Consider the following 24,274-nt stretch of genomic DNA (forward strand, 5'->3'; position numbering starts at 1 on the left):
AACATTTTCAAATTTAGGTTGAATCATTATGAGAACTTCTAAGTTCTGACCCCATCATGTAGATAAATCAGTTTTCATTTTAATTTAGTGACTGCTTTCAGTCCTAATGAGATGATCTAACCTACTCATAGCACGTTGGTCTCTGCAAACCAGCAGCTGCTCTTTTATTTCTTCCAGTAGACAAAAAATTGCTAGGGCTGTGGAAGAAATGACTCCTACTGCCAAGGGCTTCTAAGTAACCATGAGAGCCTCCACACAGCTTAAACAACATAGCTTCCGTAAAAGTCTAAATGAAAGCTGACCAACATATGTATGTCAGAAACACAGTGAGGGAAGACCAGAGGTAATCAGCCTGATAAAATCAGTAGGCAAAGAAGTGGATCCAGTGGATTCAGGTCTAATTTATCACAGAGTCACAGAATGGTACAGGTTGGAAGGGACCTCTGTGGGTCATCTAGTCCAATGCCCCTGCCAAAGCAGGGTCACCTACAGCAGGCTGCACAGGACTGCGTCCAGGTGGGTTTTGAATATCTCCAGAGAAGGAGACTCCACAACCCCTCTGGGCAGCCTCTTCCAGTGCTCCGTCACCCTGAAAGTAAAGAAGTTCTTCCTTGTGTGGTGGAACTTCCTATGCTTCAGTTTGTGCCCATTGCCCCTTGTCCTGTCGCTGGGCACCACTGGAAAGAGTCTGGCCCCATCCTCCTGACACCCACCCTTCCGATATTTGTAAGCATTTACAAGATCCCCTCTCAGCCTTCTCTTCTTCAGGCTGAACAAGCCCAGCTCCCTCAGCCTTTCCTCGTAGGACAGATGCTCCACTCCCCTCATCATCCTCGTAGCCCTCCGCTGGACTCTCTCCAGTAGCTCTTCATCTTTCTTGAACTGGGGAGCCCAGAACTAGATGCAATACTCCAGATGGGGCCTCGCTAGGGCAGAGTAGATGGGGAGGAGAACCTTCCTTGACCTGCTGGCCACACTCTGCTTAATGCACCCCAGGATACCATTGGCCTTCTTGGCAACCAGGGCCCACTGCTGTCTCATGGTCAACTTGTCATCCACCAGCACACCCAGGTCCTTCTCTGCAGAACTGCTCTCCAGCAGGTCCGCCCCCAGACTGTACTGGAGCATGGGGTTGTTCCTCCCCAGGTGCAGGACCCTGCACTTGCCTTTGTTGAACTTCATCAGGTTCCTCTGCGCCCAGCTCTCCAGCCTGTCCAGCTCTCGCTGAATGGCAGCACAGCCTTGCGGTATATCAGCCACTCCTCCCAGTTTTGTATCATCAGCAAACTTGCTGAGGGTACGCTCTGTCCCTTCATCCAGGTCATTGATGAATATTTTGAACAAGACTGGGCCAAGTACTGACCCCTGTGGAACACCACTAGTTACAGGCCTCCAACTAGACGCAGTGCCGCTGATGACAACCCTCTGAGTTCTGCCATTCAGCCAGTTCTCAATCCACGTCACTGTCCACTCATCCAGCCCACACTTCCCGAGATTGCCTGTGAGGATGTTATGGGAGACCGTGTCAAAAGTCTTGCTGAAGTGAAGGTAGACAACATCCACTGTCTCCCGTCATCTACTCATGCCATCATAGAAAGCTATCAGATTGGTCAAGCATGATTTCCCCTTGGAGAATCCATGTTAACTAACCCTGATACCTTCTTTTCATCCAATTGCTTAATGATGACCTCTAGAATGAGCTGCTCCATCATCTTTCCCGGGGTGGAGGTGAGGCTGACCAGCTTGTAGTTCCCTGGGTCCTCCTTCTTGCCCTTTTTGGAGACTGGAGTGACATTGGCTTTCCTCCAGTCCTCAGGCACTTCTCCTGTTCTCCAGGACCTCTCGAAGATGATGGAGGGTGGCTCAGCAATGACATCTGCCAGCTCCCTCAGCACTCGTGAGTGCATTCTATCAGGGCCCATGGATCTGTGGGTGTCCAGCTTGCTTAAATGGTCTCTAACCCAGTCATCCTCAACCAAGGGAAGGTCTTCCTTTCTCCAGGCTTTCTCTCTTACCTCCAGGGACTGGAATGCCTGAGGGCCAGCCTTAGCAATGTAATTTATGTCAGTTATGTCATGCTCGGTTGCAAGCTGTAGAAAAAGGAGTTTTGTAACTCAGTATTCAGCATCACTCCACTTCATGATCAATTGCTATTTAGGACCAGCTGAAGGCTGCTGCTCTCAGGCTGGCCATAAACTCTAAATCATTTTGCCATGGTTTCCTTGGCACACTAGACCACGTGGGAGAAAGGTGTCCATTTTATGGTGTTATGTCAAACCAGTGCCTTCGCTTCATACTGTCTTGAGATCCTGCCCGTAGCCTAGGATAGGAGCTGGAGGGTAGTATCTACCTGTCTGCTTAGTGAGATTCCAGCATCCTCACATCCTTCTGTGTGCTACAAGAAAAGCAACATTTGCTATGCCAACTATTATTCCCTGTGGAAAAATACACACCCCATTTTACATTAGTACTTCAGAACAATGTCAGTATCCACCTCTGCAGGCTCTTCATGCACCTCTTGAGGGTGAACCCCTTTAAAAACTTGGGTTTATATATGCTTTCTACAGAATTTCCATTTCAAGAGCACAGTGTTATCTTATGCTGACTTTATTTTGCCTCTTTTCAGCTCCAGATGAAACACTTCAGCTGTTAGTAGAAAACCAGCAGTTTCTTAGTGGCATAAGGAATCTGTGGGAGTGAAGGAAGCAAGACATGCCATATATAACATTCCTCATCAGTCTAGAGATTTTTCATCTAATATTCAGCAATATGATCTTTTTTCCCCAAGGCCTGACAAATACATCACCCTGTTCCTAGATCTAAGTAAACCTCTGAGAGCAGTATTCCCCTCTTGAGTTTGTAGCACGTGAAACTTGCAGAACATGCCGGTTATTCCACAGCAGTGTCTCCAACCCATTGCTTTTTTTGCAACGAGAAGTTTGTGAGAAGTCTGATGTAAAGTGAAGAGGTGGCAGATAATATGGACTCAGACACTGCTGCAAAAGGTCACAGTGAAGAGGAGGAAAGAGGGCTGAACCACACACACTAATTTCTTAGCAGGCAGAACTCAAAGGAGCTGAAAAACCACACAGCACAAAACCTATTGTTAAAATGAAAAGAAAGTTAGAATTGTGTCAGCCCCATGACAGGTGTATTGCCAATAATGAAGTGTTCTTTCCTAAAGAAGAATTGCAGACTGACACCTGAATAGGTACGAAACAACTTGCAGTTTGTTTTAAGACACTCCTGGTTATTTCTGCATTTTTAATGAAAGCTTCATTCACTGCTTATGCTGGGAAGAGCTGCTGGAGAGAATCTCTTCGCAGTTAGAGTACAGCATCTTTATGACCCTAACCTGCACTGTCTGGTTTGCTGGACCGATAAGGGACTTGAAAAGTGCTGTGGTCTTTCTGATTCCTGCACTTTTCAGGAGCTTGAGGACAAAAATATATGCAAACGTGACAAAAAAGAACCAACAGAAGGATGTGTAACAGGCCAAGGGAAAAAACAGAATTTGTCACCTTATCCACACAACCTGGATTTAGGCGTGGAAACTGGGCTGCATGGTCAAAAAGCAAGTACAAAGGAAAATAAATGGCCAAGCTTTCTAAGCAGGAATGTCTACAATGGGGTCTTAGCCAGAGACACGAGCTGTCCAGCTCCCAAACTATTTGATTAATGAGCATTCTGAAAATAACAGCTTTTCTTTAAATTCATTAGTGTCTTAAGCTTTTGGAAAATATGCAGGCATTCCATATTTCATTTTCAGACTGGCAGTGGCTTAATAGTGTTCAATTTATTCACAGATAAGTGCTCAACATTGTGCATCTCAGCATTTACGCTTGTATGCATCTATTGTTCATGCATTTTTGACAATCTCTATTTAAATTAGTAAGAAACCATTCCTAAACATGCCTGAATTTGTCAGATTGTTTGTCAAGTACACCCAGTACCATCACCATAGAGTTTTCTGGAAAGGTGGAGCTATTTGGGACGGGAAGATTAATGTAAACGAGTTCAACAATCTAGAGAGGGGAAAAAAGGGATTAGTAATTTTCAGAATTGAGGCATCTGTATTCAGCATTTGCAAAATGAATGAAAAACATGGTTTCTGAGTCAAAGCAGCTTTTTCTTTTAAAAATGGAAGTTCAGTTAGAGTAAAAGGGAGTTAAAAAAATGCGGAGGCCGAAATAGAATAACATGTTTCAATGCAACTTAAATAAAATGCCTTTCCGTAGTCCAAAAGCTTTCCAGCAGTTTGCCTTATGACTTGTCTGGGGTTTCATTATTTGTCAGATTCCAAGATAGGATTTTTCTTTGTGTTTTGAGGTTTCTATCTGAGTACACAAGACTTTTTTTTTTTCAGAAATCTCAAAAATTCTCATGAATTAGGAAATTATGCTTTCCTTTCAGCCTTAATTAGAAACCGATTTATCAAGGGCCATGCTACGAGGATGAATTTCATTACATCCCAACATGAGGGAAATAAGTTACCTGCTATCAAGGTGACTTTTCTACTAAACTAATCATAAGCATGTGGAAGTATGGTTATGATTCCTGCAGGAGTCTCATGGGTGCCATCATATTGATGGACAACTGCCTTTCTTTATGTAGGTGCTTGTCACTGTGTATGTACAGGCAGTGGAGGCATTGTACAGTTTAAAAAAGAATTTCCTAGAATCTGCCTGAGCAAAAAAATTTTAGACCATTTATTTAGTTGATGTATCCTCAGAAATGCTGTCGTCGTAATCTACATCACAGTGTATGGTACAGCTACTTGGGTTTGCTTGTTAAAAACCTTGAAAAAAATTACCAGAGAAATAATATGTTCCTGGTGCAGGAAGTTCCTGGACAGCTGTGTTTTAATAACCCCACATCCATGATGATATCTGCTAAATAATTTATCTGGAGTCCTGCATAGGGAAAAGATTAATACATAGCCAAGTGCAAGTAAGTGTCCTTAGCTGGAGGCTTTGAGTGGTGTTTTGGGCGGCAACTCAGGTAATGCCACCCTGATCAAATGTAATCACCTCTGCACTCAAGAATTTCTCTCTCCTTTCCCTTAATGGATTGATTTTATGGTTTGATGTTAAGAGAAAGGAGGGGGGCTGAGCAGAGGGTCAGCTACATATTCGAAACTTAATCCAGCATCTGTGGCACAATCACGGTTCTGCAAGGACATTCCTTATCGTGAGGCCGGCTTCCGCCACAGACCATGGTCTGCAGTTCTGTGCAAAGTTCTCTGTGACAGGTACTAATGTACAGCAGTCATTCTGTGTTTGAGTGGCTTGACATATTCCAGGATTTCCTGACTGTTAGATTGATCCATCATACAAACCACCCTAGCAGATTATATAAACACGCTTGTTTCTGAACAGCCAGGTGTCTTCTTGTTTCCCCTGAGGATCTCCCAGTCTTCAGCATTTTACATGTTCACACTTTTGCCTCCTTTTCTCGATTAGCTTATCAGTTCTAGGAGTGCATGAAGGCCATGTCATTCAATATTAGAAAGATGCCATTTAGTATACCAGCTTTACGTCCTCTGTTGCCAGTATGGCTTGCCTTTCAACCAGAAATGCCTTTGCATATTTAATTTTAAAAAAAGGGAGGGGAGCTCATTACCTTGCACTGTGTTGAAAACAAAAGCACTGAATGGTTGATCCAAACCAACTTTTGACATGGTTTGGCTTTACATGGAGTCCTGTCAGGTAGGAGTCCAAGTTTAGTAAGGTCTTCAGTACATGTCATGTGCCTGAAGTTTTTGGTGGTTTGGTCCCTCTTGAATCCTGGCCACCACAGGGTAGACAGCACAGGGGCTGGTTTTACTCACCTGAGTGGGGAATGAGTTCTGAGCATTTGGGGTAACTCTGCTTTAAAAATATCTGCTGTTGGCTTGCCTCTGGTGATGATTTCATGTTTTTGAACCACCACTGAGCTGCTCAGAGAACTTCTCTCCTTCACATTATACTTAAATCTTGTTTAAATTGTGATATATTGCTCAGAGAGCATAGAAAACAACCAAATACTTCTGCATTCATTGTGCTGCTTGTCCTGCCTTCAGGATAAGTTTTAACGCTGTTCTTGGTGAATCATGATGGCAGTGTATGAGGGCCACTTGCTTTGGGAGAATAGCAGCCATCGCTCAGACGGTGTTATTTTTTTGATCATTGTGCACACTTACTAAGCTTGGGATTTTCTTCTTGGCCTGAACTGTTGTCTTAATTTTTCTTTAATAATAGCCTGGGTGCCATAGCTCTGAACCAGATAAATTGTTTGTGTAGTGTGATCCTGAAAAAGGTATAGCAACAAAAGCATCCAGCCCATGCTTGCACGTGAGATGCAAAGACTGTACCCATAGCTCTGGAAAATAAATTTGTTACTGCTTTTTCTATAATTTCAAATACATTTGGAATAAAGAAATAGAATCACTGAAGAGGCACAGTGTTTGAAGAATCAGCCTGCAATACATAAACATGCGTCGACATCCTACTTGCTTTTGAGATGCAGTTAGTACAAAATACAGAAAGCCTAAAGGAAGAAGAAAGGCTATTGGACAGCAAAAAAAATAATCATTGAGTGAAAACTCACATAACTGTTCTTGACAGCTGCAATTACCTTTGGCCTGCAGCTGGTCATGAGACTGGCAGATACCAGCTGGGCAAAGCATGCCGAGAGATGTACAGAGCAGCCAGACAGAGGGCTCTGGAGAACATCTGAAGCGTATCTGACAGCCTTGCTCTTCTGTGCCTGCTCAGCGAGCAACATACATCGTGACTTTCTGCGTAATCTTCCATGGCCAAGTAGGGTTGCCTGAATGGTCCATGTAAAACCCTCTGTAAGAGGCAACTGCTGCTTGGTGTAGACATAGCAAACTCTTCGCTGGGCTGAGCTGGCTGCAGATTCTGCAGTGAGTTTTTGCTTCGGTCCTTTCCCATCATGGCGTAAGTCCTGCTTTGTTTAACCTCTTAATAAGTAATGGTAGGCATCACTGTGGTGAGCAAGGCCACTATATGATGGAGAAATTCGATTTCTCTATGAGAAACTCTCTTTGGCAGTAATTAGCCAACTTATACCACTTTGCCTTTACAGAAGCTTCTCTGTAATCACGTGGGTCTGTCATGGACCGATTTCTGTGCTGTGCTGTGAAGTCTTCTAGACTAGCAAATATGACCATGACCATGAGCCAGCAGTGTGCCCTGGTTGCCAAGAAAGCCAATGGGATCCTAGGATGCATTAGGAGGAGTGTGGCCAGCAGGTCAAGGGAGGTTCTCCTTTCCCTCTACACCGCCGTAGTGAGGCCCCATCTGGAGTACTGTGTCCAGTTCTGGGCTCCCCACTTCAAGAAAGATGAGGAGCTACTGGAGAGTGTCCCGTGGAGGGCTATGAGGATGGTGAGGGGACTGCAGCATCTGTCCTACGAGGAAAGGCTGAGGGAGCTGGGCTTGTTCAGCCTGAAGAAGAGAAGGCTGAGAGGGGACCTAATATATACTTACAAATATCTGCAGGGTGAGTGTCAGGAGGATGGGGCCAAGCTCTTTTCAGTAGTGCCCAGCGACAGGACAAGGGGCAATGGGCACAAACTGAGGCACAGGAAGTTCCGTCTGAACATGAGGAAGAACTTCGTCCCTCTGAGGGTGACGGAGCACTGGAACAGGCTGCCCAGGGAGGTTGTGGACTCTCCTTCTCTGGAGATACTCAAGACCCGCCTGGACAAGGTCCTGTGCAGCCTGCTGTAGGTGACCCTGCTTCGGCAGGAGGGTTGGACTAGATGACCCACAGAGGTCCCTTCCCCAACCCCTACCATTCTGTGATTCTGTGATACAACTGCGACATCCAACAAATAAGTCTCTTTCTGCAAATAATCCAAGTTCCATTGTACAGCGAGTGAACAGGTTGCTTTCCACATGACTAGCACTGTTGGCACTTCTGAGGGTCCTACAGAGATCTATAAAGTCTTAAAGATGTGTAATTGAAGTTAGCTATCTAAATGCCTCCATGAATCCAGGATTATGTACTTAAATTCAGCTTTAAATTATGCAAATCACCTGCTTAACTCTCAGCCATATCTACTTTTTGCAAAACAAAATGTATACCTATATGTTGTGCACTGCAAGACAAAAGTTGGACTTCATTCAAGACAATTGAAGACAAACAGTAGAATGAAGAGACTGAGCTTCAGAGCTGAAGAGAATCAAGCCTTCCCAGTGATCAAAGAAAGGAGTTAAAAGGAATCTGGAACAAATGCCGGCAAGAAGAAATCTTAAAACCAGAAAAGCACATCTGAAGAAAGTTTTGGTCCCCACAGATTTGTGCTGAGGATGCAGATCTATAAGTGGCAGACAGTTAGAGGAAGCCTGGAACCTGAGACTTACATTGGCTTGTATTATTTGCGCATATAGAAGCCTTGTACTATTTTCCCAAGCCACTAAAGATACACTACATTGTTTTACTAGAAAATCGGCAACTTTTTCTGTATTCACAGTCATTTCTGTTAGAAAATAGCTCTGTGGTACTTTATTAGAGACAGATGGAGAGAGAGAGAATAGAAAATTCTAAATCTGAGGAAAAACAAGAATCTTCAGGTTTCTTATTATTAATTTTCTCCCAGCCTAATCTAATTTCTTAACCAGCTTAGACTCCTTACATTTCTTACATTATTATTTCACAGTGGGTCTGGGTGACTTCCTTGATCACTTGGGAATATAAATTATTTTCCCAGTAATCCCATGGTCTTAAAAAGAGGAACTGTTTATGTATGGGAATGCAGGATTCAGACAGGGCTGAGCTTGTGCTGTCAAGTGCTGTGTCACAACCTGCTTTCTCTCTCCTGCAGCCTGAGATGTTGAACTAGGAAGAGCTGGCATTTAAATCCCCTCAGCAATAGATCCCTCTTCTGCGGCTGATTAATAGCCCAATCCTGACACCGTATTTACGTGATTTCTCATGTACTTGGGTGTTTTTTCTTTGTGCTATTTTTTCTTCATTTTGTTGTTGTTATTGACAACTTTGAGTCCAGTTTTGTTACTTTGTTTCTGCATGGAGTTCCAGCTGGGGCTGTATTTCGCACTTAATGGCTGAAAGCTTGAAAGATCTCTGGTTTAACACAGAAAGAATGTAAACGGTGTTTAACTGCAAGCCCTCTTGGAATAAATTTCTGACGACAGTCATCTTCTCTTCTTTCCATTTATCTGCAGGTCTCTCATGATTTTGCAATCAATTTCAATGAAGACAACCCAGAATGTGCAGGTAACACTCACATGAGGACAGACTGCCATATTTCTGCTGTGTGCAAAATGTGCTTGTATTTTTTATTGTATTCCCTGAGTATTGTTTAAAGTGTTTTTTTTAAAGAAAGCAGCTAGGAGTTTCAAAACCTGACAGACTTCACGCCATCATGCTTAGCTTTAGAAACCTTAGAAAGTGCCACACATTAATTTCCTGAGAAATAGGTACGGTATTATAGTAGTAGTATATTTGAAAGTACACTGTGTTGGACATTCAGCACTTGAACTTCTCCGAATCATTAGCATTTCTGAAAACTAAAGCTATGTTTTCTAGATTCATTCCAGACCTTCAGCTACAGCAACATCATGGGTTGTGCAGCTAAGAAGTGCAGGACATGCAAAAGCAGGCTGTGCACCTCAGTGATCAAAGACTCCCTCTGTGTAGAGCCAGTTCTCTGGCCAGACCTATAGAAACAGTAGGCTGCTGCAAGTCATCATAGTGATGTCCAGCACTGAAGGGTCAGGGCAGCAGCTGAGGATTGCTGTGACAGAAGAAAGCATACTCTTATGACAGCGAATGCAGCAGGAGGCTGTTTTAACATAGCGTAAAATACCAGCGTGTTCTAGCAACAATCACTAATCCTCAGTCGTCAAAGGCCAGGTTCATGTAGCAGATTTTGCTCTATGCCTTGTATTTGTGAAGTCTGCAGTGACTGATGCTGGCTTTCTAGAATCTCCTGCCAGAATTCACACATTTTGTAAAAGATGAGAATAACAGGACAGTAATCCCTAAGCAGTCTAACAAGTAGTCCCAAACTAACACTTTGAGAGTCTTGGTCAGATGATCATTGCTGTCTAAAATCCACAGATTGTTATTCTTTCTTATCCTTCCCCTACCTTCCATACACTGAAATGTGTGTTTCAAAATGCTCTTCCTGCTCAAATTTTCCAGCTGATCCTTTCAGCCCTTCTCAGGCTTGTAAGTTCAGGCACAGTCAGCAAAATATGTTCAGGATGAGAATTAAGATGCCAAGAAATGAAGTGAGGAAAAAAAGAGAGGACAAGCAATTCAAGGGAAAGAGACATTAAAAGAATTCAGAGTTCACGCGTCTTAACTGCAAGACTTGTGTTTTCGGTTCAGTGGGCCTTCCCTCTTTGTTGCTGCGCTTCGATTGTCGGACCACCGCAGTCTCTCTGCGGATCATATGCCTGAAATGTAATTTGGCAGAAGTCCTACAACTGCTTGATGTGTTCACACTGCTTTTTACATTGCTTTTATGGAGCTAAAAGAAGCTGAAATTACATGTATGCATCTAAATGTGCCTGTAAGCTTGTGAGCCAGCTTGAAGTTGAGATTTAAGTCACAGTGAGAGTATGGGGTTGAGGCGGGGAAGCAAAACAGACCTCAGAATTTTGTCTGGACCATCATATTTTAAAATGTAGCTAGCTTGCCTGCTGCTGAACACAGACACATTGGTGTCTACGGAGGGCCTGATCTGTCTAAAACATCTCAGTTAAAAATGGTCAATATTAGGTGATAACATATTATACATGTAGTGTTCAAATATAGCTTTGTTTCCCAGCCTAAATGCAGGACATTTCTGATCTTCTGCGTACCTCAGGAAAAAAAAAAAAAAGCCCTAGCTCTCTATGCAAAGGACACATTTTTTATTCCCCTTATTCCCTCTTTTGAGTCCAAGGCTAATTCTTTTACCATGCTGACATCATTACATAATGATCTGTATTGATTGACTGGTACTTGAAAAGGCTGTCACATCTATATAGTGCCAGCAGCAGGTCAGAGGTTGGACAGACAAACCCTCTGCAAGTAAAGAACTTACCATCCATACCATACTATGTATGCAAAATAAAATGTGACAGTGGAAATGAGAGGATGTTAAAGAAAAAAGGAAGCAGCTCCTCTGTGAGCTTTGCTTTGGCTTATGTCACTTAATATTTGTTATGTATTTAAACTTTATTTGGTTCTTTGCATAAGACTCAGTTATCTGGTAAATTAATCCATCACCTAAAAGGAGTTTTAGGGCTAGGAAGACATAAAAAGATGGTTGCAGCACAAAAGGCCAGGGAAGAAATTTTGCAATGCTCGCACATGCATCTACAAGATATAAAAAGCACTTCTTTGTCCTAAATGAAACCATTTAAAATAATATCCATCTGGATGAAAGCAAGAAAAGGAAACAGATCAGAAATGTGTTGTTTAATCATCTGCTGCAGCTTGCTCGTCACCTGCCTGTTGTGGATGCTTGATTAGTTCCTACCGCAAATTGTTCTGTGAAGTTTTCTAGATGCTGTCAAGGTATTAGGTGACACAGAAAGCAGTAACACCAGCGTATCATGTGGAGAGAGGATGCAAGAGTGAGAGGGAGATAAAGTGCTTAGTGACCACACTATTTCCCCTTGTAATATTTAGCATACTTGCCAGAAAACAAAGGAAAATTGCTGAAGAGTATATTGCACTAAACCAAGCAACAGAGGTTGGATCCAATATAAAAAGTAGGTGTCTAATTTGCTTTTGAGGAATGCAGTCCCTTTTTTTGTGGAAGTAGTGAGCTTTCGCTGGCACAAGGTGGTTTGAAGCATCATGCTACATTGAATAAGGACTGTATATTGATATGAATATCACTTGAATTCATAAAATATGGATATCCTTACCTTCCCTCCCCTATTACCATTTCCATTCTTGAAAATTTTAGTATTTATTGCCTTATATTTAGTATATTTATTGTATATTATATTTACAGTCTCATTCTTAGTATTTAGTCTTTATTGTCTGCAAAAGAAAGTGACAACCTCTAATCTGAATGAATGCTTCTACACATGCATGCATTTTACATACATCTTAAACCCGTATATATATGCATACATATTTCATCAGAGCTATTGAAAGTGGATTCCAATTAAAATTGTAAAGGAATCAATTGTGAAGAAAAACGCACATTGGCTCTCCCTAAAATAATGAGTCTAAGAAAAGTAAGCTACAAAGTAAGCCACTCATATCCTGTTGGAATTGAATATGTAAGGACAGTAGATATTTCTAAAAGATATTAATCTGAGATAGTGAGCAAGAAATTATGTTTCTAGAACACGTTTCTTTCTAAGATGAAAGCCACTTTCTGACATGAACCACGCTAAATTTGTGTGGAACACAGGGAATAAGGTTTATCTCATACTATTTTAATGCATAAGATAAAAAACACAGTATATTTTGTCATCATCTTAGGGAAGATTTATGACGCTTTCATGCAAAATCAGTAAGTATGTATAATAAAATCCTTACCAAGTTTAAAATTAGGAGTTAACAAAAGGTCAGATTTGCAATATGTAATTTACTCACTGGAATTACCAAGGGAAATTTTGTAACTTTACTGTACATTTTAGCCAATCATAGCTGTAACTGGAGCATGTTCTTCTGTCTGTGAGCACTGCAGTGGAAAAATATGTTTGTAACTATCTATAAAGAGAGCAGACTGCATTCTCCACAATTTTTTTCATACGAGGTTCAGGTGTACCATTGTAAACCAATTACAACTCCGTGTGATTTGTTAGTAATGGGTCTGCACCCATATATCCTGTAAACATGACTGAGTAAATCCTCCAGAGTGAGCTAGTCTCAGTGCAGACTGAAACTGGCTTAGGATCCTAGTGAAGTCATTTCATTCTTCAGCATCCTTTAGAAAGCTCTTTGGTCTATCTCTTTCCAACTTCAGACCTCTAATCCTTTAGGTCTGGTAAGCTGGGAGATCAGAATGCAGAGGCTAATGTGCATCACTTCACGAAATCCTTCTTCTCACTGATTGAAAACACCAATTTCCATTCTGTGATCTGTCAAGTGTGTCAGCAGAAGTCTGTTCTCCCTGGTCTGGTTGTATATCCTGAACTGAAAAAGCCAAAAATAGCTAGTTCTCCATCAACACTTCTTGACTAAAGCTCATTTTTCTATAGACTGCAAAGCGTCCTGCTGTTTTTTCCAAAGATTTCACAGCTTTTGGTCGTAGTCGAATTCAACCTGTGAGCAATTATGCAAATTCACCCTGAAAAATTATTTTCTTAGTGCAGGGGAGTCAGGTATTTGAAAAGATGTTTGAATTCCTTGACAGCTCTAGGTTGTAAGTACAAAGGGCAAATTTGTTGGTAACTACCATGATAAACAGAAATAAATATTTACCTCAAGAGGAGGAGAGAGAAATATTGAAGTGCTTTTAATTTGTGTCTTCTGCCCTGTCAGCCTGAATCTTAGCTGGTGATCAGGAAGTGATCACTTACACCTGGAACTGAGAAGGATGGAAGCTATTGCATTGCAAGGTGATACCTGCAAAACAGACAATAAAAACTGCTGGGAAAGAGAAGCATGGTGTAATGAATTATATATTACAAACTAGATTCAAGGCAGCTGGAGACAGCTTCTCGGAAATTATCTGAAGTTGTCAGTCCTCACTAATCATGTGATATTTTCAATTTATTCATTAAGAACCTGCCTTTTATTTACAAACAAGCATAATATTGGTGATGTGCTCCACATTTATTTGCCTTTTGTGTGGCTTTTCATGCCAGGAATACAGGGTGTTGTGGAGGCTTATCAGAGCTGCCTTCCCAAGCTGCAGCTCTATGGGCCGACAAACATTGCTCCCATCATCCAGAAGGTGGCAAAATCAGCATCCGAGGAGACCAACACCAAGGAGGCCTCGGTAAGGGCATAATGCTGTGTTTGGCTTTTTACTTGTTTTGTGATGGATCTCCTGTAGGCCATCAGAACAGGCCTTTTCATGCATGTGAATTATGCCTTCACAGTTTTCACTACCTGCCTGTACAGAAGGCAGCCTGAGCCTGAGTCAGCCGAAACAGTGTATCTAGCCTTTATAGCTTCAATCATCACGACTTTAAACTCTTTCCCCACTGTTCTGTTTCCTGCTTTTAAAGCTGGTTTACTGTGACACACCCAGTTCTTCACTGTGGAAGCGTAAATGGTGCCACCAAGGTTACAAAAATTTAGGGGCCAAGCCCTAAAAGTGTTAATCACACAAGGAGATGAGTTCAAATGATCCCCTTCTCAGACTGCCCAATTTCAAGTCTCTTGCAGAGGCCATACTAAAACTTTTTTGTTCAACTAGGGGGTTTTAATAAACATTCCTTGGAAAACTATAGTGATAGAGTTTTCCATTTGCTCTTACTGACATGGAGTATTAAGTGCCTTTTAGAAACCAGGAGACAAGTCTGTTAGCCTGCATCTGATACAAAACCCATGACACATTCTTGGGCTAAAAGGCTTAGGCATAGATGGTGTTTTAAATGTACATCTTTCAAATGGATTAGGCTTATTTTTCTTCTGACTTCCAGACAGAACGGGAGAAAGGGAGAATGAGAGAATTGGAGAAAGTATGTGAGCGAGAAGGTCTGAAACACTTACCAGAGCAGTGCTGTGGGCGTTAAGGATGTAAGAGAAGAACTGTATATTGCAGCAAGAAAAGTGCCTATGTATAGGAACAGAATAGAGCTGTACATTGGCATGTATCTCATCACCAGGCCTGCAGCTTTCTCTAAGCTTTCTTCATGTGCTGAGCCTTTTTTTTAAGTCCTATTAAGGCAGCAGCTCCCAAACACTTCGGTTCATGTCTGGGCTTGTTACTGTTGTTTCCAGGATCTTGAGAGTATTTAGGGTCCTGGTCCTAAAATGGGGAATTGCTATGTTGGAATTTCCATACCCACCTAATCCTGAGGTGGCTCACACTGTTCCCAGTGCTGCCCCTGAACTAGTATGTCATATTCAAGAAGTTGCTTCATTCTGCTAAACCTAAGCTTCCCCTCTTTCTGATTGAAAAAAGATATTAATTTATAACATGAGTCTTCAAGATAAAGTTTTCTCCCTGCATGCTTTGTTTATTCATAGCAGGAGGTGATGAGCAGAACACTGAGTTTATATACCTGTGTATACATAAACTTTAACGATGTTTAGTGTGTTGGTATTGCTCATGCAGAGTGACCAAATTCTATGACCTGTTTTCCTATTAATGCATGTTTGTCAAATGACTCCAGCTGCCTAACAGTTCATAAAGGATCCAAGTGAGAGTCACTTTTCCCCATTACTAAGTGAAGATGTCACAGCCCATGATCCCAGTTCAGCGGGCTTTGGAGTTTTAGGAAGGAAATGACAAGCGCACATAATTGCTTGCTCTCCTTTAGATAATGAGAAAACCTCTCTTCAGGGCTCTGTATGAAGTGTTTGAAGATGGATGTCTTCCTTCCTGCACATGCCCCTGCTCTCCTCAGGGACGCATGACTCTGCAGAATGCAGTAGACCTGCCATGCTGTGGTGCTTCTCCCACAGGCACCAGTGGGTCACCCTCCAGTTTGCAGATGGCTGCTCACATCCCACTTGCCTGTTAGCGGAGCTCCTCTGCAAAGTGCTGTCATAACCTCCCTGACAGCTCTGCGACAGGCTTGTAACGCTTCAATACTCCATTCCTCCCTGCCTCCCACTGGTTCCCAAAGGGAAGAAAAATGTAATCGGAAACTGTCAGCAGAAGTGATTGTGCAGCAGATGGAAAATAGGGCTAGTGAGGATCTCTGGACTGTTCCAGACTTCCCAGCCAAAGTCCTGACTCTCCCATCCCTAGCAGCTAGAAACCTCCTTTCTACACTGTGCATCCCTTGGCTCCCTCCAGCTCTTGGAAATTATCTCAACTACAGCTAAACTCCTGAAGATGAGAAATTAATAGCTGAGGAGGTTTGGATGGGAAACACGCTTAACCTTTGAGTCACTGTAAAAGCTCTTTTCTATTTAAAAAAGTCCATGAGTGAGTTACACGAAACACTTTTATAATGGAAAAGGGCAAGCAGCTTTGGAAGACTAATGATACAATTTTTCATTTCTTGTCCAACAACTTCAGCAATATTTCATCTTGCTGATTCTGACGGATGGCGTCATCACAGACATGGCTGACACCAGAGAGGCCATTGTCCATGCCTCTCACCTTCCCATGTCAGTCATCATCGTTGGGGTGGGGAACGCCGATTTTAGCGACATGCAGATGCTGGATGGCGATGATGGGATCCTGAGGTCTCCCAAGGGCGAGCCTGTGCTTCGAGACATTGTCCAGTTTGTGCCATTTAGGAACTTCAAACATGTAAGCTGACTTTTACATCCATTTAGCAGAAGAGTGAATATATATAACACACAGTGAATGGTCCCTGGGGATGGGCCTAACTTTCGATGGGCATGAAGTGTGTAGTAAACCTATGGCATTATTGTGACAGAAATGGAGAAAAAAAAATTTATATAGAATAAAACGTGCTCCATTAGTGAGATGATGAGGGTGGGGAAGGAAGACGTGGGGCAGAATCCATCTGCTTCTTGTTGTGCCAGTCCTTACCTCCATTTTCTCCCTGAGTTTAGTTTGGTTGCCCTCCCTAATATTTTTCCTGGTGTCTCTTTTCCATTCTCTTTGCATCTGTTCTATTAGGACTACTGTATTCTGGTTTCCCTCCCTTCATTTCCACAGGCAGCTGAAATGGACTCACAGTGGATTTGGACTCACAGTGTTCCCCAGAAGGCTGTTTCCTTATCGAAATTTAGGTCCCTAAATTCTCAAAGGCAAGCCTAGCCGCCCACAGCATCCTGGTTGCCTTCAAACCCTTTACCCAAATTCTGTACAAGGACAAATCCAAGGAAGTGCTGTTATTAAGAGTTTCCCTGTGCCCGCAGCCAGCTGTTCCTGTCCAGGCCCAGCGTGGTGTAGGAGACACTCTGTAAGAGGGGATGGGAGAGACCCAGCATTAAATTGCCAAATTTGAAATAATCCCTTGGCCAAGTACTTTGCTCCTCTGTCACCTGCCCTACATTGCAGCGTCTGTCCGAGGGACTTTTTAAGCAGCTGGGTAGAGACAGTGTTCACCCACAGAAGGAGCTTTCCCACACACAGCCAGGTTTTACAGGGTCCTTTTCCTCCTTATGGAGGTGTGAAGTGACTGTTATGTTCCTCTGCGATACTGATCACATCCCTTTCCCTCTGTTTTTCCATCTCTCTCTCCCTTCCTTCCCTTCATTCCTTCTGTTATTTGTAAGTGGTTCTCCAGACTGGCTTTTTGCTCACCCCAGTGTCTAGGAAGGATATCCTTGATATTTGATTTAAAAATCTCTTTACTGTGCAGTATAACTGACTCATTCTCCTCATGAGATTGCCCTTTCCAATCTGCTCTCATACACCAGTGATCCTTAGACCTGGATTTGTCACACAGTTTTCAGTTCTGGGTTAGTTTTGGTCTGCATATGGGCTTGCAGTGCTTACATTTCTTTAGTTTTTCTAAGCTTTTTGTTACCACAGAGGACTTTTTTTTTTTTTTTTTTACTACTTCCATAGTATCTTTTACTACCTTCATTTTATTTTCGTCTTCTAAGCAGTTGTTCTTTTTTCTCTCTTCAAAATGCAATTCTGCCATATTTGTCTTAGATCTAGACACACTTCTTACTTTCACAAACCCTACCGAGGAGTAAGAGAAACAGACTTGTTCCTCTTTTCCCTCCACCTTTATGTAAAGAATGGATCCTCACATGAGGTAAAACTCACCTTGTGCTATTAGTTTGGTGACACCATGCCAAAAGGCTGCAGATTTGCCACCGGATTGTAGACACATGCATGTCTTTGTTGACAGTGCCACTCAGTCACCTCTCCGCTGCAACAAAGTATGAGCACGACCTGCTCATCGCCTGCGATTCTGCTTCATCAGACAATCACAAGTGCGTAGTGCTGCACTGTAGGCTATTGTAGAAGTGTCGAGAGGCAAGTTATTTACAGACTAGTGCTAGACCTACTTTCAATTAGTTGAAAATATGTTTCTGCAAGGGACTGGCAAAGCCAGCTGCATTTGTTATTTTTAGTTTCATTTTGTGATTTTACAACAAAGTTGAAATCATCCTTGATTGAATAGATTAACGCTGACAGTTGCAGTTCTGGGCACTGAATATATTGTGCCTCTGGTGTTAAGTTGTGAGTGATTCTGTGTGTGATTTTAATTGCTAGGATTGGTCAAATGACAAGCATGTATTATTTTTAGCTGGTTTAGATTAACTTCCCAGTACTAGGAGAGGATAGCAATCTTAAAAATTTATTGCTCTTGTTGAACAGTGACAGTGATATTTTTCTTCCCCTTTCTCTCAGTAGCAGAGATGATATAGATATAGAGATAGATCATGTATTTGCTGTATCAGGAAAGTCAATATATCTTATACAACTTGATATTTAGTCTGTTTATTGTGTTCTTTCAGCATTTCAACAAATGTCAGTGTAATGGATGAGTGCCCATAACAATAGCCACTTCTGGGTGAATTTCTTTATTGCCATATTTCAAATAATCTCTCTCTCTCTGAACAAAGTGACATTCACAGCTATCTTGCTTACTTACCCACAGCGCAAACAAAATATGCCTTTGGCATCAACTAGTGAAATATTTCTTCATGGTAGAAATGAATGCGATGTTTTGATTAAAACTTATTTTTTTCCCTACAGAAAAATGCGAATTTAACCCATATGGGAGATTTTTGTCAGATCAGTTCTGATCACACACAAGAATTACCATAAATCAGCATATACATTTAACAGCTTTAAGTAAAAGATGTATTTAGTTAAAAATCACATCCCTTTTTTCAATGTACCTTGTGTTTAGTTTTTGTATTTAGGATGTTCAACTATTGAGTAGACAAAAAAAGTTGAAGGATCTTTTTTTAGAAATACAACTTGATTTGTAGTCTAAGATTTATAGATTTCTCTGATAAATGAAGTATGTATTTATGCCTAAATCTGTATTACCTCTACTACTGATGGAAGGAGGGAAGAAAATGTTATTTGTGAGCAATTATTTGTTGTTTTGCTGGAACAGTAAACCAAAACTCATTTGGAGTCAATACAAACAATATTTTTTTTCATTACTTCAATTCTCAGGTCAGCCTGGAACTCAAAATCTTGTATCTATCCAAAGAGATTAAAAATACTATACCGAAAAGCTGCCCCTGTGAGAAAATTGGAAGGAGGGAGAAGGAAGTTGTAAAAAAAACCTATGGAGTGAATCCCTTTTATTTTATAAGTTTTACTTCAGAGAAAGTTCTGATCCTGCATGGCACTCATACAGGCATTTAACACATTTCAGTTAGTTACAATTACTCACATATCTAAAACTTCATACCCACTTCAATGTTTTACTGGCTCAAGACCCAACGTAGACAGAAGTCTTTATTATAGGGGTTTAATCTGCTACATGATACAGTGTATCAGGAGTATTTCAGCAAAGTATCCTACCTTTTTGATTCTCTCTTTAAGGATTATCTTTGAAGCTATCAAAATAATAATTGTAGTGATTCTTGGCAAATCCTGTAGTTGCAGAGGCTTGATAAAATCAAGGTAACCATTCCTGTTTAAAAAAAATTCCCATTGTATAGTGGGTGGCATGTGAAATTCACTACAGGGGAACATAACAAACAAAGGGAAGATGTTTTCCTTGAACCCAACTGAATTTCTTCTCTCTATAATTATCACCACCCCAGCAATGTGAGTGTCCTTCACCTGAAACTGTGGAACAATGATGCTCACAGTCACTGAAATGTAGTTGAAGAAAATCACCTGTCTCAATCCATTCATAGTCATATTTTAAGAGCTGAAATTCTCTGCCTTTAGGATGCATGATATATTTACTGTGCACAAATCTGATGCCACAAGTAGATTGTATTCCACTCTGTATTGTATTTAATCATAAAGGCTGTGACTTAATAACACGTATATCACAAATGAGTGTGGAGATCACAGCTTTAATCACTGCGAGGAGCTATGTTTTGCACTATGCATTGTAATTAAAGATTAAGCATGGTGAAGCTATAGAACTGAATCAACAGTCATTTGTAATATACACCAATTATCATCATAGGGGATTATTCTCCTGCTGCTGGCCGATCTGATCATTGTGTATTAGCCATCAGATGAGAACTATTCATCATGAGGTGTTTACTGCTAGGATGCTCTTCAAGCATAGCAGTTAAACAGTGGAGAAAACATTACAGTAAAACATTAATGTACCATCTGTGTTAAAAACCCTGTGAAGGTAACTATTACACAGCTGAACTGGGGCTGTTTTTTAGCTCCGAAGTTACTGGGTCTGATTCTTACTTACACAAATGCTGCTTTGCACCACCTGGTCTACTCCCTACTAGAAAGAGCCCCAGGACCAACAGACATCACTGGCATGATGAAACTCTGTCACACAACAGTTGTCCATGACCAGAATGAAGCACAGAGTCGAGCCACCTACCCCAGGGCAACTCTGTGTGGAGCCACACGTAGCCTGTGAGCCTGTGGGCACAGTAACTGTGTCAGCTTAAACCTCGTTGAAAGGCTTTTCACTTCACATGCACGCTGGGCGAGATGTGCGTAGCTTGGTTGACTCCTCAAGCAGCAGGGATTCAGCCGTGCGTCGAAGCCCCGACAGAGCCTGTCTGAAGGGCTGACCCCTCCTTCGTGGAGAATGGATGTGGTCTCAGAAGAGAGAGAGGCGGCGATGGGACAATGATTCAGAGGCCAATGAGTGTTGGCCCAGGTTTCAGGCATGTGGACTACAGGTGATCCAGAGAAGGTGGTGGCAAGTGCTCCTGCCCAGCATTTTTACAGATAGAGCAGAGTGAAGTTCCCTGGTTCCTAGGGCTTGTGTGTGCAGCGATGGCCCAGAAGTTTTCCCCCACTCCCTGTTTTTACCCTTTATGTAGGGTTGTATTTTTCATATGATGGCACAGAGGCAGACTAAGGTATATACAGCTTTGGGAAGGACTTCAAAAAACCAGTAATTCTCAGTAGCAACACAGAAATGAGCCATTTGCCTGACTCCAAGGGGTATTTTCTGCTGATTTCAGTGAAAACAGGTTCAGGCAAGAACAGGGCAACTGTGGAAAACCATGCATTTCACTTTGAAGTATTAAAATAAATGGGTTCTGTTACTGTGCAACACCTCAGAACAGTTGCTGCACTGTCGCACAAAGTATGGGCTCTGCTTTGCCAGTTTGTTCATGCAGAAATGTTCCAGGCTTTTTTGCCTGCACAAATATTTTGGTATAAATGTCACAGTAGGGAAATAGCAGTTCAGTCTATTCGTTACTAAGTACTTATGTGACTCAGAATACCAAAATACAAAAAGTAGTTTTGTTTCTAGTTTTGCTAGCGTTATCTTTGTAGTGTTGTAGCATTTGATGCTGGAATTTATAATAGCCATGGGGCTTTCTGCACCCCTGGATTAGCTTGCCTATGAATAGTTTACCATTTACATCCTACGTAAGCCTAATTTTAAGACTCTGGAAGGGTAAGGATCCCACCGCATGAAATAGAGTAGGGCAATAATCAGTTAATACAACTACTTTGTGACATGGTAGTTTTGAAACTGGCTGACAATATTATGGAGGGAAGCGTTTGTTAGTGTGGGAAAAAGTACTTGGCGTGCAGAAGAAATGTGACCCAGCCACCCGCTGAGGTGTTCCCGTGCATCGTCTGAGCTGCAAGGTGTGATGCACATGTGCTCCATCTGGAGACCAACACATTAGTTTAAACCTCTCAAACTGATGTTTAAGCATTTGCATTTTCGTGGTGGACTCACACAGAACACGGTCAGGCAGGCTGGCTCCGGGGGGGGTTGGAATCAACCCTACCCAAATACTTAGAAACAAGCAAATCCAAAACACAGGGCAGGAGGGTGCTATTAGGCTGTATGGGAGAACAGGAGCCCACTTCTGTCACTGCTGAACGCAGGGGCTGAGGAAAATCCCTGCACCACGTGCACACAAAACACCCACAGCCCCACTGTTAAAAATGAAGCATTGTCAGGGTGTGAGGCAGCACGGTGCGTTGTCAGCGGAGGGCATGGTTTCTCATTGCACTGAGGGGCAGCCCACCTCCCTGTCTGTGGCAAAGGCCAGTGGCCACCTCTGTATCCATCTCTACATTTCAGGGTCATCAGTTCTTAAGTCTGGTTGACGGCCACCATTTACACATTGCAGGAAGAGCTCTAAAGGCTCCGCAATGCCTAGGATTGAAGCTTTCTCATGACCGTGGTTTAATTCCAATGAAAACAAAAATATTTTTTATTGGATTAAAAACTTCGCAAGGCATTAAAACACCATGCCAGATACTGAAAAGCAGAATGGTGATGAAAGCCTCCCTTTTACAGTGATGTCCATTCATGTACAACTGGAAGCTCTGCAGGGTTCCTCTCTGAGTACTGATGAATTAAGTCTTTGAGCCCTTTTCATTGGGATACGGTGCTGTCCCAGAGTGCAGGGAAGTTCTGCTACCCTGAACTTAAAATAGTCCCAATGGACCTGAAAAACATGCAGAGCACTTTTGGCTTTAGTGTACTTCAGGCAGCTGCAGCTACATGCCCAAATGGCTCACAAAATTAATTTCCAGCAATAGTGCCACTCACTTTGAGTCATTTTTGCCTTCCATTTCTGTACCATACTTCCTACCTTGATCTTATGGCACCAGTGCCTCTAAAACCCATGGCACTTCTAGCAGACAGGTTAACACTTCTGTTTTCTACCATTTCCTGCAGGCATCCCCAGCTGCTCTAGCAAAAAGCGTTTTGGCTGAAGTTCCAAACCAAGTCGTGGACTATTACAATGGCAAAGGGATAAAACCAAAATGTATGTCAGAGTACGAGTCTTCCAGGACACTAGCTCCATGAACCTGCCTGCACTCTTTTACAAAAATAAAAAAGCAAAATGCTACTGTCTACAACTACTGTACTTAAAAATGAAACAAAAATATAGCACGTTTTGGTGATTTTTAACTAAACTAACCTTTTTTTTTTGCATGTGTAGCCTAAAGGCTTAAATCTGTTAAGCGGTTGTATTGTTGAAAACTTTTTATGAGAAAAAAAATCCAGAAAAAAAGTGAACTCTTTACATTACAGCATGTCGCCTTGAAATAAAAAGTTATCTGTATCTGTTTTTTATACAGGTTTGTTGAAATTTTGCTAAATTTCTTATCTTTACACTGTAAAGCATTTTGAAATATTTATTGAGAGTCGATAGCCAAAATGTCTTTGGTTTAATCTGCTATGAACTGAGAGATTTTTCAAAAAGGCAGATGCATGAACTGTATTTTGCATGTTTAAAATAAAAACAACACAGTTTTGCAGCTGTTGTCTTTATTTCTCTCTCTGCCACAAGGCTGCCTGCTTTCGTATTCCAAGGAAAGGGTGATAAAGTGTTTCAAGAGATACCTGGCCTGGAGCATTGGCATTTTGAATGTTAGCAGCTTACAACGTGGGTACCCAAACATGCCCACTCAGTCTGTGGCCTGAGTAGCAATTTTTCAAAACTCTGACACATCCAGCTGTTTTGAAGGGTTCAGACCATAGCTGTAAACAGATCTGGCTCGGAGGGCATGATCCATCAGGATTGCATGTCTTAAAATATGCCTACTTAATCCAAACGATCTGGCTGGCTTTCAAACAGGTTGTATTTTGGCTACCCAAATTTATAATCTGTTATGTTTGGGAATTCTTATTTTGTTTCATTTGCATTTTTTGATCTCACACCCAATATCCAACTTTGCATGACACGTTTTCAGAAAAAAACTTTGCAGGTCCTGATTTTGTGACAACCAGTGATTTGTAACTTTATGCACACACAGATCACTTGTGTGTGATAGAAAAACTGGTTTTCTACCAAAAGAATATTCAAGCCACCTTTTTTTTAAAAAGAGGACTCACAAGAACAGATTAGCAGTGGATTGACCTTTCCATTCAAATATTTATGTATAAAAATGAAGAAATCATTTCATTGTCATTCTTAGTGTTTGAATTTGGCTGCTTCATTTGCTAAAAGACGACAGTGAAAGATGTGACTTGTTAGAAGTTAAGGATAAAATCTGACCAACAGTAATTTGCGTGGGATTGTCCGAGGGGCACAGCTTTGGACGAGTTGTGCTCCCACTGAACTGAAAACATTCTTCTTCCTAGTTCCAGAAGAAGCTGTTTTGGGCCAGTGCTGAATATTTTGGAAA

The 24,274-nt window shown here is 41.8% G+C and overlaps 1 protein-coding gene across 3 annotated transcripts in view; it reads left to right on the forward strand.

Moving 5' to 3' along the window:
- The window catches only part of CPNE4 (copine 4), a 246,859-nt gene extending 223,467 nt beyond the window's left edge, over window positions 1-23,392 (forward strand). For all 3 annotated transcript variants that reach the window (XM_075418882.1, XM_075418881.1, XM_075418880.1), the window contains 4 exons: window positions 9,195-9,246; window positions 13,797-13,930; window positions 16,130-16,366; window positions 22,818-23,392. In XM_075418882.1, coding sequence (XP_075274997.1) covers window positions 9,195-9,246; window positions 13,797-13,930; window positions 16,130-16,366; window positions 22,818-22,949 — 555 coding nt within the window. In that variant the 3' untranslated portion in view covers window positions 22,950-23,392. The remainder of the gene's footprint in view (window positions 1-9,194; window positions 9,247-13,796; window positions 13,931-16,129; window positions 16,367-22,817) is intronic.
- The last annotated feature ends 882 nt before the right edge of the window (window positions 23,393-24,274 follow it).

This window comes from Opisthocomus hoazin, chromosome 4, assembly GCF_030867145.1.
Source record: "Opisthocomus hoazin isolate bOpiHoa1 chromosome 4, bOpiHoa1.hap1, whole genome shotgun sequence".
Classification (NCBI taxonomy): domain Eukaryota; kingdom Metazoa; phylum Chordata; class Aves; order Opisthocomiformes; family Opisthocomidae; genus Opisthocomus; species Opisthocomus hoazin.